The 15124-nt window shown below is 35.9% G+C and overlaps 1 protein-coding gene across 7 annotated transcripts in view; it reads left to right on the top strand.

The window, feature by feature from the left end:
- Positions 1-15124, top strand: part of CLOCK (clock circadian regulator) — a 126036-nt gene that overhangs the window by 102113 nt on the left and 8799 nt on the right. For 6 of the 7 annotated variants that reach the window (XM_055434509.2, XM_055434511.2, XM_055434508.2 and 3 more), the window contains 7 exons: positions 993-1134; positions 2883-2980; positions 3524-3613; positions 7023-7175; positions 8246-8455; positions 9176-9381; positions 13155-13404. In XM_055434509.2, coding sequence (XP_055290484.1) covers positions 993-1134; positions 2883-2980; positions 3524-3613; positions 7023-7175; positions 8246-8455; positions 9176-9381; positions 13155-13404 — 1149 coding nt within the window. The remainder of the gene's footprint in view (positions 1-992; positions 1135-2882; positions 2981-3523; positions 3614-7022; positions 7176-8245; positions 8456-9175; positions 9382-13154; positions 13405-15124) is intronic. The other variant, XM_055434513.2, reaches the window with a different exon arrangement.

Below are 15124 nucleotides of genomic sequence, written 5' to 3'. Positions count from 1 at the left end.
GGTGGCTCAGTGGTAGAGAATCCACCTGCCAGTGCAGAAGACACAGGAGATGTGAGTTCAGTCCTTGGCTCGGGAAGATCCCCTGGAGGAGGAAATGGCAACCCACTCCAGTGTTCTTGCCAGGAGAATCCCATGGACAGAGGAGCCTGGAGGACTACAGTTCGTAGGGTCGCAAAGAGTTGGACATGACTAAACAACTGAACACCCCCACCCCCATTGGCACTGCACAAGGGTGCTAGTTTCTTCATATCCTTACCAACACTCGTTATTTTCTAATTTTTTTGGTAATAGCCATCTTGATAGATGTAAAGTGGTATTTCTTGGTTTTGATTTGCATTTCCCTAATGATTAGTGATATTAAGTATCTTTTCATGTGTTTATTGGCCATTTATATATCTTCTTGGAAGAAATCTCTATGCAAGACTTTTGCCCATTTTTTAATTGGATTTTTTGGGTTTTCGGGTTTTTTTTTTTTTCTGTTTAGTGGTAGGAGCTCTTTATATATTCTGGGTATTAATTCTTTATCAAATAAATGACTTACAAATGTTTTCTCCCATTCCTTAGTGCCCTTCCACTTTGTTTATAGTGTCCTTTGATGTACTACTGTTGCCTGTGCTTTAGTGTCATATCCAAGAAATCGTTGCCCAGTGCAGTGTTATAAAGCTTTCCCCCTTTTTTCCCTAAAAGTTTTATAGTTTTAGTTCTAATGTTTAGATCTTTGATCCGTTTTGAGTTAACTTTTATATATGGTATAAGGTAATAGTCCAACTTTATTCCTTTGCATCTCTTGTTTCTTTCAATAGAGAAGGAAACCAAAACTTTCTGGCTATAAAAAATAAATTTTCACTTCTTTACCTAGTTATTACACAGGTACACTTGCCTTGTTATGGTTGAAAACTGATTTGGGGGAGGGGAAATTAGCAAGCTATATGCTAATTTGGGGCCTCCGAACTGAACCACAGAAGACATTTACTTTACTCTTGTCTCCTTAGAGCCAAGATTCTGGGTCTGATAATCGTATAAATACAGTCAGTCTCAAGGAAGCATTGGAAAGGTTTGATCACAGCCCAACTCCTTCTGCTTCCTCCCGGAGTTCAAGAAAATCATCTCACACAGCAGTCTCGGACCCTTCCTGTGAGTACCCCAGCTTGAAAGCAGACTTCATTTAATGATGTCCTTCTAAATTGTTTGCATTGTTGTTACCAGCATTTTTCATCAGCTGCCACTTTCAAATGATAAGTGTTTACATTTCTGAAATACAGTAACTTTTTCAGTGAGCAGGAGGCACAGTGCTCACCTTTAGCAAAGAATTAATTTATCAAGTAACCTATGTAATATGTAGGTAGTAATTTTGGTATTGGTATTTTTAATCATCCCTCAGAAAGAAAGCAAAACTATTACAGTAATTCCTTTTTTATTGATAGAACCTGTAAGTATTCTTAGTTTGCTTTTTTGAAAGTGTTTTCTGTGTATTTTGTCTTTATGAAGACATGTATAATTGTCATTAAATTATTACCCTTTTAAATTCTTAAAAAAGAATCTAGCACTTTTTATTTCTCAGCGTACTAAAACTGTATATAATGAAAAAGAAACTTGTTTGAACTATTCGACATCTACATAATGGGTGGAACATCAAAGTGGTTAAACATAGAATATCTGAGATTTTAGGAGGGAAAATGTCCTTATTATAGCTATTTCTTTCTTTTTAAAGAAAAAAAAATTATTTTACTGTTGTAAGAAGACTTAAAATGAAATCCTTTAAGTGTATGATACATTATTGTTGCCTATAGGTATGATATTCTACTGCAGATCTCCAGAGTTTATTCATTGTGCTTATCTGAAACTTTATGCCCACTAATTAATAACTCTCCATTCCCTGCCCCCCGCCCTTGGCAGTTACCATTGTGCTCTTTGTTTCAATGAGTTTGACTATTTTAAATAGCCTCATATCATTATGAGATACTTGTTTTTTCTGTCATTACCTATTTCATTTAGCATAATGGCCTAAAGATTCATTCGTGTAACATATTGTAGAATGTCCTTCCTTTTTCAGGATGAATAGTAGTATTTCATTGTATGTATATATCACATTTTATTAATCCTTTCACCTGTCAACAGACATTTAGATTGTCTTCATACGTTGGCTATTGTGAATGGTACTGCAGTGAACATTGGAATGCTAATATCTCTTCAAGATGCTGACTTCAATTTTTTTGATAAATACTCAGAAGTGGGATTTCTAGTTCATATATGGTAGTTATAATCTTAATTTAAAAAAAAAAAAAACAGCCATACTGTTTCCACAGTATCTGTATAATTTCCCATCCCCATCAATAGTGTGCAAGGTTTCCAGACCTTCACACAAGTTCTCACCAACACTTGTTTTTGGATTTTTGTTTTGAACAGTTTATAAGGTTTGTTTTTTTTTTAGTTGATTTACAATGTGAATTTTTTGATAGTAACCATTCTTTAGAGGTAGAGGTGATATCTCATTGTGGTTTTGATTTGCATTTCCCTGATGTTTAGTGGAATATTGAGTATTATTTCACATACTGGCTGGCCATCTCTGTGTCCTATTTGAGTAAATATCTATTCAAGTCCTTAGGCCATTTTTTAATTAAGTTACTGTTTTTTTCCATTATAGAATTGTAGCGGTAGTAACCATTTTATATTTGAAATTTTCTTATTTCAGATATTTTCTTTATCCTTAAAAAAGAGGTAATTAAATCATCTTGTTGTCATAGACTTAACTTTTATTGAATAATTTAGAAAAACAACTCTTTTACAGACCACGTTTATTCACTGGAAAGCATTTTGAGATTGATCTTTGAAAATTGTATTTTTCAAGTATTAATGCTGTTGTTTCTGTTGACCAACCTTAGCTACACCAACAAAGATCCCAACAGATAGCACTCCTCCCAGACAACATTTACCAGCTCATGAAAAGATGGCACAAAGGAGGTCATCATTTAGTAGTCAGGTAAACTCTTCAGCTAGTATGTTTCTGAATAAAGATTTTTAAAGGGGTGGGGGGAATCATCTAAATATTCATAAATTCATTGATTCATTATCCCTTTCTATGAAATTCAAAATAGTTGTTGATATACAATACTTACTCAAAGTCTTCATTTTTTTGTGAAGTAGTAGTCAAACATACAAGTCCTTTTGATTATTTTTCAGATAAAATGTTAGGTGTTTTTTTTTTTTTAATTATGGAAAGCTGATAATTTAGAGCCATTTTATATCTAATTTCAAATACCAATCACTTTCAGTAAAGTTCAGGCAACTTTTATTGAGAGCGCATGCAAGATAATGTGACAGATGCCTTGAGAGATAAAAAGATAAATAGGGAATAAGCATTTCCAGTTTAGAGGGAGAGACAGGCCTGTGCTCATCTAAAAATGTATGAGGCTCATCTAAAAGCTGTAATTCAGTTATAAAGATGCCATGGTGGTATTTCTGGTGGGAGTATTCATGTATGGAAATGATTGTCACCCAGTGTTATTTTTTATTTTGCTTCTAGTCTATAAATTCCCAGACTGTTGGTCAGTCATTAACACAGCCTGTGATGTCTCAATCTGCAAATTTACCAGTTCTGCAAGGCATGTCCCAGGTATTTTTATTTGTTTCTGTTAAATATTTTTAAATTATAAATAGTCTTTAAGCTACTAGTGGGGCTTCTCTCATAGCTCAGTTGGTAAAGAATCCGCCTGCAATGCAGGAGACCCCAGTTCGATTCCTGGGTCGGGAAGATCTGTTGGAGAAGGGATAGGCTACCCACTCCAGTATTCTTGGGCTTCCCTTGTGGCTCAGCTGGTAAAGAATCCGCCTGCAATGTGGGAGACCTGGGTTTGATCCTTGGGTTGGGAAGATCCCCTGGAGAAGGGAACAGCTACCCACTCCAGTATTCTGGCCTGGAGAATTTCATGGACTGTATAGTCCATGGGGTTGCAAAGAGTCGGACACAACTGAGTGACTTTCACTTTCAAGCTACTAGTGATTTTTAAAAATACAGATGCAGTAAATCTCATTTGTGAATGTTTAGAATACCTGGGGATTTTTTGATTGTCAGTTATATTGGTGTGCCTCTGGTACTTTAGCTGTCTTTTAGGGTTCATGGTAGTTTTGCACAACAAAAAGCTATCCTGATTAATCCCTGTTGAGAAATACTGTGGTGGCTCAGATGGTAAAGAATCTACCTGCAGTACGGAAGACATGGGTTTGAGCCCTAGGTCCGGAAGATTCCCTGGTGAAAGGAGTGGCTACCCGCTCCAGTATTCTTGCCTGGAGAATTCCATGGATAGAGAAGACTACAGGTCTATAGTCCATGGGGTCACAAAGAGTTGGACATGACTGAGTGACTAACACTTTCACTTTTCATAGAGAAATATTAAAGATGAAATGTAGTTGTTCATTTTGTTCTTCCCATGGATATTGGAAGAATTGAGTAATTTTATTCATATATTCATTTGTTTATATATAAGCCATATCAGATATTGCAGGTGCTGGCAAAGCAAATATATCTAGACTAGTACATCTAGAGGGAATGATAGATAACTACAGATAGTCTATGCTCAAGGTCTAAAGCTTGACTGCAGACTGAGGAAGTGAGAGAGAACTTTCTGGAAGAATTGTTACTTGGGCTGAGTCCCAAAGGAGGCTTAAATATAAAAGCTAGCAAGACAAAGGAGAGGTATTACAAAAGTGACACTTTTGATTATAACTTCGCAATTTTAATTTATGACTGCACTCAGTCAGTGCCTCAGACAAGAGAAAAATAATTAGTTATGCTAGAAATAATCCGAAATTTTCTGTTTTGTTTGATGTTGAACCTATCTCCACATTGTCTTAATTTCAAATAATGTTAACACTAGGTATCTAAAAATACCTTTATCTTATATGGTTGTTACTTAAATTGTGTTTAGTTGCTCAGTCACGTCCGACTCTTTGCGACCCCATAGACTGTAGCCCGCCAGACTCCTCTGTCCATGGGGTTCTCCAGGCAAGAATACTGGAGTGGGTTACCATGCCCTCCTTCAGGGGATCTTCCCAACCCAGTCATCGAACTCAGATCTTCATTGCAGGCGGATTCTTTACCATCTGAGCCACCAGACATATATAATTATAGCTATTATATATTATGATACTTGTACAAATATATTGACATTGCTGTAAACTGTCATAATCTAAATAACAATCTAATTGTCATAATCTTGACTTTTAGCAACACATAATTGTGTAAGGTATTTATAGCAACACTATATTATTAAATAGTATCTGGAGTTGCAGTAGTTTTTATCAGCACTGAGTCCTCAAATAAGTATTCAAATCTCATTTCATTCAGTGATAAAGCCAAACACTTTTCCTCTTAATTCTTTGATATTATTTCCCATTATTCTGCTTTCTGTGTTTATTTTTATTTTTTTATTTGTATTTAATAGAAATTCTTTAAGTGGTGACAGTACAATGTTTACCTAAAGGTATAAAGAACTTTAGGATACAATATATTTATATGGTATAAATGTAAAATTTCAAATAATAAAAAATTAAGGCATGAGGATATTAAATTTGTAATATTTTTTCATACCTAGTGTAATCTGATATTTGATCTGGTTATTGTCAACTTCAGAAGTTAGAGTTGTATACTTTGAAAAGTAATGTTCAGTATTCTCAAACAAACTTTTGAAGATAGGGTAAAATAGCTTTTGGGGTGTCATTTGCTTTTACATGCATTGTAGGACTCTTAAGGTAAGACGGATTTCCAATGAAGTGAAATTCTTTCTGCTTTTATACTGTATCCTGTGCTGAATATTCCTGGAAATAAGTAAATGAGCCTATTTAAACTTAAGTGGTGAATCACTAAATGTGCTTAGTTTCAAGCAGTAGTAAATAGAAGCTGTCTGTAACTCAGGTGAAGCAGATATAAGTGAGATTGAAAACCTTACTCTGTAAGTAGAATAACTGTGCTTTTGTTCGCATATGCAGCATTCACTTATAATCACTTAGTCTTTAAAAGCCTAGGTTTTTGTATTTGAGAACAATTTGTTGAAAATGTTATGGTTGGTTAATCTATCAGATTTTTATAACTTTCTGATGACCTACACAAAGAGGACATTCTTGGGATTTCAGAATTTTATGTGAATAACTCTAGGTGCAGACTACTTTTTCATTTGTTCAAAGATCAGGAATGAAGTTCAGTAACTAGTTCTATCAAGTAATAGCGCCACAGTAGGAACTTAGGTCTTTAAAAGCCAGTGTTATGAAGTCATCTTGTAATCAGTCAAGCTCTAGTCAGAAGCTGGACAAGAAATTTGAACAGGGATGGTATAAAAAATCATTAACTGGTAACAGAGATTGACTACTGAGAGCAGTTAAGAGAATTCAGAAGGATACAGGGAAGCCCGGTGTAGAGAGCAGCCACTAAAGGTGAGTGAAAGGGAGAGTTGCCAAGGGGAAACAGCTCAGAAGACTCCTTCCACACTCCTGAACTGCTCCTCCAGGCCAAGCTGAGACTCAGGTCCCACTGGGGCTGATGTGGCTGTAGCCACTGGATGGTACACACATTCACCGAAGGGCCACAGACTTGGGCTGGGGAGCGAGCAGCCACTTGCTGGGATACCAGTAAAATTTGCTGGGAAGCTGCCCACTAGCACGCCAGTGAGACTTGCTGGAAAGCCAGCTGCTGGATGCTGATGACATTCACTAGGATGCTACCCGCTGGCATAAGAACAAGAAGGAAAAGCACTAGAATCAGAGAGGTAACCCATTCTCCCTTTACAGTATCCCTCCACATCATCACTGACATGACTGCTGGTGCCTGCTGATTAAGGAGAAACATTTATAGGGTCCAGCTGTAGTACCACAAAGCTGAGGAAAGATAGGTGAATTAGGTGTTGAGAAGCAATAAATTAGTAACTGGCATGACATTCTTAATTCATGATATACTGCTTGCATTTCACATTTTACAATTATGAGAAGTGATTGTAAAATGTGTTACACTTTTTCCATCCACGATACTTAAGTTTCAGTTCTCAGCTCAGTTAGGAGCCATGCAGCATCTCAAAGACCAGTTGGAGCAACGGACTCGGATGATAGAGGCGAATATTCATCGGCAACAAGAAGAACTAAGAAAAATTCAAGAACAGCTTCAAATGGTCCATGGTCAAGGGCTGCAGGTAAGTTACTACATTTGATTACAAACAAAGCATGCCATTTGTATTTTGGCTTCTTAGGAAATTAACTCTTCTTAATAAAAAGTGAGATGCAAAAGATACGTTTCATCCATTTAGTTCAATAAATACTCATTGGTTATTTACTCATTATGATGGCATTTACAGTCGCTAAAGATAATTGATTCTCAAGAGTGTTTCCATCAGCATTTTTGTTTCTCCAAATTAGAGTCATCTTTTAGCAGTCTAATTATTAGTAAGATTAAATTCCCATAATATCAAAATAATACTTTACATAGACTTTTAGGTATATGTAGGTACAGAATTTAAAATTAATCATCAGTAATTTTTTGAATAACTTACTGGTAGGTATGATTCAAATTATAGTCTTATTTGGTCAACCAGCAGGGCCAAAGTTATGTCTATCTGATGCAACTAGGACTATAAATGATGAGTAATGCAGAGCTTCCAATCCATAGACCTTTGTGTAGCTGAGTTAGGGTAACAGTAGCATATATAATCAGAGAAGGCAATGGCAAGGCACTCCAGTACTCTTGCCTAGAAAATCCCATGGATGGAGGAACCTGGTAGGCTGCAGTCCGTGGGGTCACTAAGGGTCGGACATGACTGAGCGACTTCACTTTCACTTTTCACTTTCACACATTGGAGAAGGAAATGGCAACCCACTCCAGTGTTCTTGCCTGGAGAATCCCAGGGATGGGGGAGCCTGGTGGGCTTTCGTCTATGGGGTCCCACAGAGTTGGACACGACTGAAGTGACTTAGCAGCAGTAGCAGCATATATAATAATCCTCAACATGTAAAGTGTCAAGCAAGTAGAGGTTTTGAAATTTAGAACACTTTTTCTGACAATTAGAAACATGATTAGGGGATTGAAAGAATGAAAATGAGTATCATTTTTTTATTCAGTAATTATTTATTGCTCATTGTTCATTCAGAATGACTTAGTCTTCTTGTTACTTGCTTTTAAAACTTAATTTTTAGCTATTTTTGCTAAAAACGCTCTCATTCTTTTTAATTTAAAAATATCATTTTAACGTAATCTTTATTTTTAAAGATGTTTTTACAACAGTCAACCCCTGGATTGAATTTTGGTTCTGTTCAACTTTCTTCTGGAAATTCATCTAATATCCAGCAGCTTGCACCTATAAATATGCAAAGCCAGGTTGTTCAAACTAACCAGATTCAAAGTGGAATGAATACTGGACACATTGGCACAACTCAGCATATGATACAACAGCAGACTTTACAAAGTACATCAAGTCAGGTAACATTATTGAGTACAGTGGGCTAGGGAATGTTCAGTGATTGAAATGTGTGGTGTTGCTAAAACAAAAACAAAAGCTTCATTTTGAACAATACCATATGTAAAACTTTAATAGTAATAATTAGAAACTATAGTATTGAGAGTGATAAAGTATTTTGTGCAAAATTGTTTTTAAATTGTTGAATGTTGCATGCTTTCTGTATTTCAGCATTTAGAAAATTTTTGCAATTTGCTTGAAATGAATATACAGACTACTTCTGTGTGTGGAAAAAAAAAGAAAGTTGCAGGATTCTGACCAGGACATATGTTACCATATGTGAAGAATATATTTTTTAGGGCAGTGATGGCTTAATTAACATTGTAGGAAATTTTGGTAATTGACATGCATCTGTGATTGTAAATCTCAGGACTTCGAATGAAATACATAAAATTGTCAAATGTCAGTTACTTTGGGTGTTTAGTAGTTCTTCATGTATATTTTATGTCATCCTTGTTAGGATCATGCCCCTTTTCAAAAATCATAGCTTACCTTCCAGCAAGATATTGAAGACTAATTCATTCTCAGTTATTGCAAGTTATTTCCTGATGGTTCAGTTTCTCCCAGGGTAGTATGTTCTGCCACTTCTTTTTCTGTCATGTCAACTATTGTTAGAATGATTAGTAGTAGAAGTATACTTCCTGAATAAATTTTTTCTATCTGTAAAATCTTCTCTTTTCTAGCAGAGTCAACAGAATGTACTGAGTGGGCACAGTCAACAAACATCTCTTCCCAGTCAGACACAGAGCACTCTTACAGCCCCACTGTATAACACTATGGTGATTTCTCAGCCGACGGCCGGAAGCATGGTCCAGATTCCATCTAGTATGCCACAAAACAGTTCCCAGAGTGCTGCAGTAACTACATTCACTCAGGACAGACAGATCAGGTAGTTGTCATGTTTCCAAAGATGTCAGTTGTTTGATTATAAAACAATACTTGGATTTTTTAAATGAGATTTTAATTTATTGCTCACTCTAGAATTTGAAATAAAAACAATGTATCCTTGTTGAAGTACTTTATAATAAAAGAGTAATAGCAAATTTTATTTCATTTTATTTCATGTTCAAAAATGTGCTAACATTTGGTTGAATCCAAATTCTACACAAGTTTTATGATAGGTTTTGTCTGTATCACTGTAAAACTTTTATTTTTTCAATACAGCCACTCTTGTGTTGTCAATGTAGTAGCGATGGTTAAGGTGTATGCTGCCATAGTTTATATGTGTTATGGAGTAAGTTTAGCTCACCTTTCTTGAGTTTTGTTAAGTACTGTACTGAATGCTCAAAGTATATTATCTCATTTAATTCTTATTAAAAAAAATGTGTGAGGGTCTTCATTTCCCAGAAAGAATAAAAAATTTGGTCAAGGGTCTGAAGTTCTGAAGGGAGTGAAGAAGGGGATCTGAATTCAAAACTGGGTGTCTGATTTCAGAGCTCAAGTGCTTAAACATATACTACACTAAAGTTTTATGGGCAATTCTAGAAAAAATCGCCATCTGTGACTAATTTTAGTCTTCCAAAAAGCTGACCTAGAAATAGATATTTTTAAAAAATAACCTTTTCAAATATTAGGAAGAAAGGTGTCTTTCAAAACTATAGGATTTCTGTAGTCTTAGAAATTACATTTTAAATGCATTTTATTTTTACTTATTTTAGTGCAATATAAGTAGACTGCTACTTTTATAATAAAATCTTGCTGTTGTATTAGACTTTGTAGTAGATTTTATTGAAGCCCTATTAATTAATAATTTCCAGAGTGTAAGGAAGCTGCTGGATTGTAGAAACAATAAGATCAGAGAGAAACTCACTGCTTCTTTTTGGATCTCAGTTCCTTCAAGTTAAAAAGTCCAGCTTTCGAAGGAAGTGTTATGAATATACTCCATAGAAATATTATAAAGGGCTAGATTTAAAGCCCAAGGGAAAATCCATTCACATAGAATGTTGACATGAATTTTAGAGGACACAGTTTAGCAATTTTTTGTAGACAGCTGTTTTGTGAAGGGGAAAAAACAACTTCAGCAAACATTTGAGTGCCTGCTTTATGAGTATGGCACATTCTTTATCCCAGAAGAAAGATCAGACTAGTCAAAGTTGTAGAAAGGTGAATAAATCAGTATTATTTGATGTGATAAATACTTTGTAGATCTTTAAAAAGGAGGAAGTGAGCAGTTTATGGGTTGAGGCAAGCTGGTGAAGAGAGGAGTGTTGTCAGGGAAAATTTCAGGGAAGAGATACTTGGCCTGTGTCTTAGAGCATTGCTTTAGATGTGTGTGTATCAGGGAGTCACAGGAGGGTATTCTAGGCAGAGGGAGCAGTGTATACAAAAAAAGAAGTTAAAGCCAAAGTCAATTGCAGAATGTCTTTTGGTGCCAAAGAGGAATGAGATATTCTCATACTCAGCAGTGGGAAGTTGGGCAATTCAGATACTAAATTCTTTTAAGATTACAGAGAAATTAGTGCTTAGCATTTCTGTGATTAAGCCACTTTGTAATGTTATTTGTTTGTAAATTTTTCATTATATATGTTTTTGCATTAAATAATACCTTTAATCCTAAAGTACATAATATACAATGCTTTATTTTTAAGATTTGGCATGGATTCAAAATAGAATTGTTTTGTCTTGTGGAACATTTAAACTGTATAGATACGCTAAGTGTAGTTATAATTACCTACCTTAAAACAGGTTGCAGTTGCAGTTATGCCATGTTAAGTCTACAGTAGTCTTATCTCAGTTTCCTCACTGTAGTGACCAACATTAGAAGCTAACTTCGTCTCACAGAAAAGGCAGATTGAAATGATATTTTTCCCTGAAGAGGCATTGTTTTTTGTTGTTGTTCTTTTATTAAAGATTGTGGAAGCAGGAAGGTAGTGGGTGGGAGGGAATATTAGTGAATTGTAATACAGTGGGTTCTATGCCTCTTGATAAGTTTGTAAATTGAGGGTACTTTTATATGCTGTTAGAATGTCTTTAGTTTTGAAACATAAATGTCATTATGTTTATAAGACACAGCTTACAATGTAGACATCTATAAACTTAGAGGTTTTTTAAAAATTCCTTTAGGACAGGTTTAAGTTTATTTTGATTAGCAAAATGAACCATGTATCACATATATCTAACTCCCAAGTACCTAGTTTTATAAAAAGAAAAAAGTTGATATTTTTAACAGATTAAAAACTTTTTCCATGCATGCGTTACCTTTTTTTGTGTGTGTGGTGAAATACACATAACAAAATACTCACTATGTTAGCCATTTTCACGTGTGTAGTTCACTGACATACGAGTAGGTTGGCACCATTGTGACAGTCACTACCATCGATCTCCAGAAATTTTTTCTTCTTCCCAAACTAAAATTCTATATTAATCAGACAATATTCATTCCTCTTCCCCCTAACTCTTGGAAACCACCTTTCTACTTTCTAAGCACAGAAGTCTGTGAGTTTGACTACTCTAGATACCATATGTAAATGGAATCATATAATGTATGTCTTTTCTACTTGTTATTTCACTTGCCATAATGTCCTCAAGATTCAGCCATGTTATAGCATGCATCAGAATTTCCTTCCTCTTTAAGGCTAAGTGAAATTCAGTTGTAATGTATATACGACATTTTGTTGACCCATTTGTCTACTGATGGACACTTGGGTTATATCCATCTTTCGAAAATTGTGAATAACTGCTATGAACATTGGTGTGCAGCTGATTGAGTCCCTGTTTTCCATTCTTTTGAGTATATGCACAGAAATGGAATTGCTGGAGCACATGGTTGTTACATTTTTAGTTTTGATGAAAGACCACCATACTATTTTCCATAATGGACAAATCACCTTATATTCCCACCAGCAGTGCACAGAAATTCCAGTTTCTCCACATCCTTGTTGACACAGTTACTTTGATAGTAGCCATCCTAATAAATGTGATGTGTTATCTCATAGTGGTTTTGATTTGCATTTCCCTGATGATTAGTCATATTGAGCATCTTTTCAGTGCTTATTGACCAATTGTATCTAGTGTGAAGAAATATCATTTAGGACCCTTGGCGGTTTTTTAATCAGATTGCTTGTTGCTGTGTTGTAGTATTGCTTTATATTTTCTAGTTATTAATCCCTTACCAGATCCATGATTTGCAAATATTTTCTCCCATTCTGCAGTGCCCTTTTACTGTGTTGGTAGTATCCCTTGCTACATAAAAAATTTTAAATTTGTTTTTCAGTTTATCTATTTTTTCTTTTGTTTTGTATGCTTTTATGTTATAACCTAAGAAATTATTGCCCAAGCCAGTGTCATGAAACTTTCTCCCTATGTTTTATTCTAAGAGTTTCAGTTTTCGACATTTATGTTTAGGTCTTTAATCCATTTTGAGTTAATTTTTATATAATTTTTATATGATGTAAAGGTCAAATTTCATCCTTTTGCATGTGGATATCAAAAAAAGAGTTTGTATTTTTGTTTGTGATTGCTTCATTTTGCTCTGTACATTTCTGTTTCACTGGTATCCCAAAGGGAATCTTTAAAAACATGAAACAAAATTGGAACATATGGCTTTTAAAAAGCTAAATTGGTAATATCATGGGTATTATCTTAGAGAAATATTCAGCCCACTGCCTTTCATAGTGTATACTTGTACTTCTGACTCCCCTTCCCTTTCTTTCCTCTTAACAGATTTTCTCAAGGTCAGCAACTTGTGACCAAATTAGTAACTGCTCCTGTAGCCTGTGGGGCGGTCATGGTCCCGAGCGCTATGCTCATGGGTCAGGTAGTGACTGCCTACCCTACCTTTACTCCGCAACCACCACAGTCACAGACACTGTCAGTCACGCAGCAGCAGCAGAGCTCCCAGGAGCAGCCGCTCCCTTCAGTGCAGCAACCATCTCAGGCTCAGCTGACTCAGCCACCGCAGCAGTTTTTACAGGTAATTCTCCCTGGGGAAGAATGTCCCAAACCTTTTTATAGTGAAATTAGGGATTAAATGAACAGTTCTGTAAATGAGCTGAAAACTGCAAAAACTTATTGTACAAGTTAAATTTCTATAAAGACAGAAAGCTTATCCCAGTTAGCTATTTTTTCTTCTCTTAGGAAACTTTTAGTCCTGCTGTGGAGATACCCAGTTATCTAAATAGGTGGATACAATATGTGGCTGCTTCCTACCCATATCAAGGCAATTTACAGAGAGCTCTCTCTGGCTAGAGTTTCTGGAACTCAAGCAAAGGCACCTTTCTCTCTTCTCTTGTTACCCTCAGTTCAGTTCAGTTCAGTTGCTCAGTCGTGTCCGACTCTCCGCGACCCCATGAATTACAGCACACCAGGCCTCCCTGTCCATCACCAACTCCCAGAGTTCACTCAAACTCATGTCCACAGAGTCGGTGATGCCATCCAGCCATCTCATTCTTGGTCGTCCCCTTCTCCTCCCGCCCCCAACCTTTCCCAGCATCAGAGTCTTTTCCAGTGAGTCAACTCATCGCATGAGGTGGCCAAAGTATTGCAGTTTCAGCTTTAGCATCAGTCCTTCCAGTGAACACCCAGGATTGATCTCCTTTAGAATGGACTGGTTGGATCTCCTTGCAGTACAAGGGACTCTCAAGAGTCTTCTCCAACAGCACAGTTCAAAGGGGCCCATCAAGCTGTACTCTCTACAGATCATAAGTATTGAAAGGTTTTTTCTTTTTAAAAAAAAGTAACTTTAGGCATTATGTTAAATTATTTTATTGAATTAAATTTTATAATAACTTTTTGGTTATAAATTAATATTGGAAGAAAAATACTGTGAAGGCACAGGCTGTTCTGAGATTGAGTTACTGCTTCACCACACGCTGTGTGAACTTTGGCAGTTTTCTTGCTCAGATCCAGTTTCCTCATCTGTAATATGGAGGTGCTGGTCGTTCATATCTCATGAGTAAGACGCATGTGAATCCCTGAGCCTAGTATAAGATATATACTTAAACACCTTATAAGTATAACTTGCCTTCATAAATGACCACTATCTTGAATAATGTAATAGATTACTCAGATTAACCAAAATGCAGACACAGATCTCTTGTGGGTATATCAGACAGGATCTGCTTATCTAGAGGATGCAGGACAAAGTCACCTAGATTGGGATCCTCAGCAAAGCAGCAGGCAAATTTCTGGACCTCAGTACCCTCTTTGGGGGATCACAATAGCAGATTGTGACATCTGAAAATCCAGCTTTTTCCTTACTGGTCTAAGAGGCTGGCACTTTTGAATATAGGCTAAGCCACGATTTATGGTGGATACCATTCCACAATTCCAGGCAAATATCATCAGTTTTTAAGTTATACAACATATGGTATAATTAGAAGATTTCAGTATTATACTATATACTCAGGCATAAATAGACTGTTAGTTCATCATCATTGGTGTTCTGGTGCAAATATATTTCTTAACTTGATGATGTGCTAAACTAAAAGAGGTTAGTTACCTAATTATCTCTTGAGAGTCATACAGCCCCTTAGACATTAAGCCATTAATGACTGGGTTAGCTATTGTTATAAATGAATTAATGACAGGAATTTATAATAAGTTAGAAACTCTTCTCTAGGGGAAATGTATGCAATGAGAATTAGGCAGAAGCTTAGAAAGGAAGAAGACTTGCCTTAGGAACTCAGTTTTCT

The sequence above is a fragment of the Moschus berezovskii genome, chromosome 5 (genome assembly GCF_049115385.1).
Source record: "Moschus berezovskii isolate FMDL1 chromosome 5, NW_MosBer_1.0, whole genome shotgun sequence".
NCBI lineage: Eukaryota > Metazoa > Chordata > Mammalia > Artiodactyla > Moschidae > Moschus > Moschus berezovskii.
The sequence above is the reverse complement of the archived record's forward strand: the minus strand, read 5'-3'. Positions and strand labels throughout refer to the sequence as shown.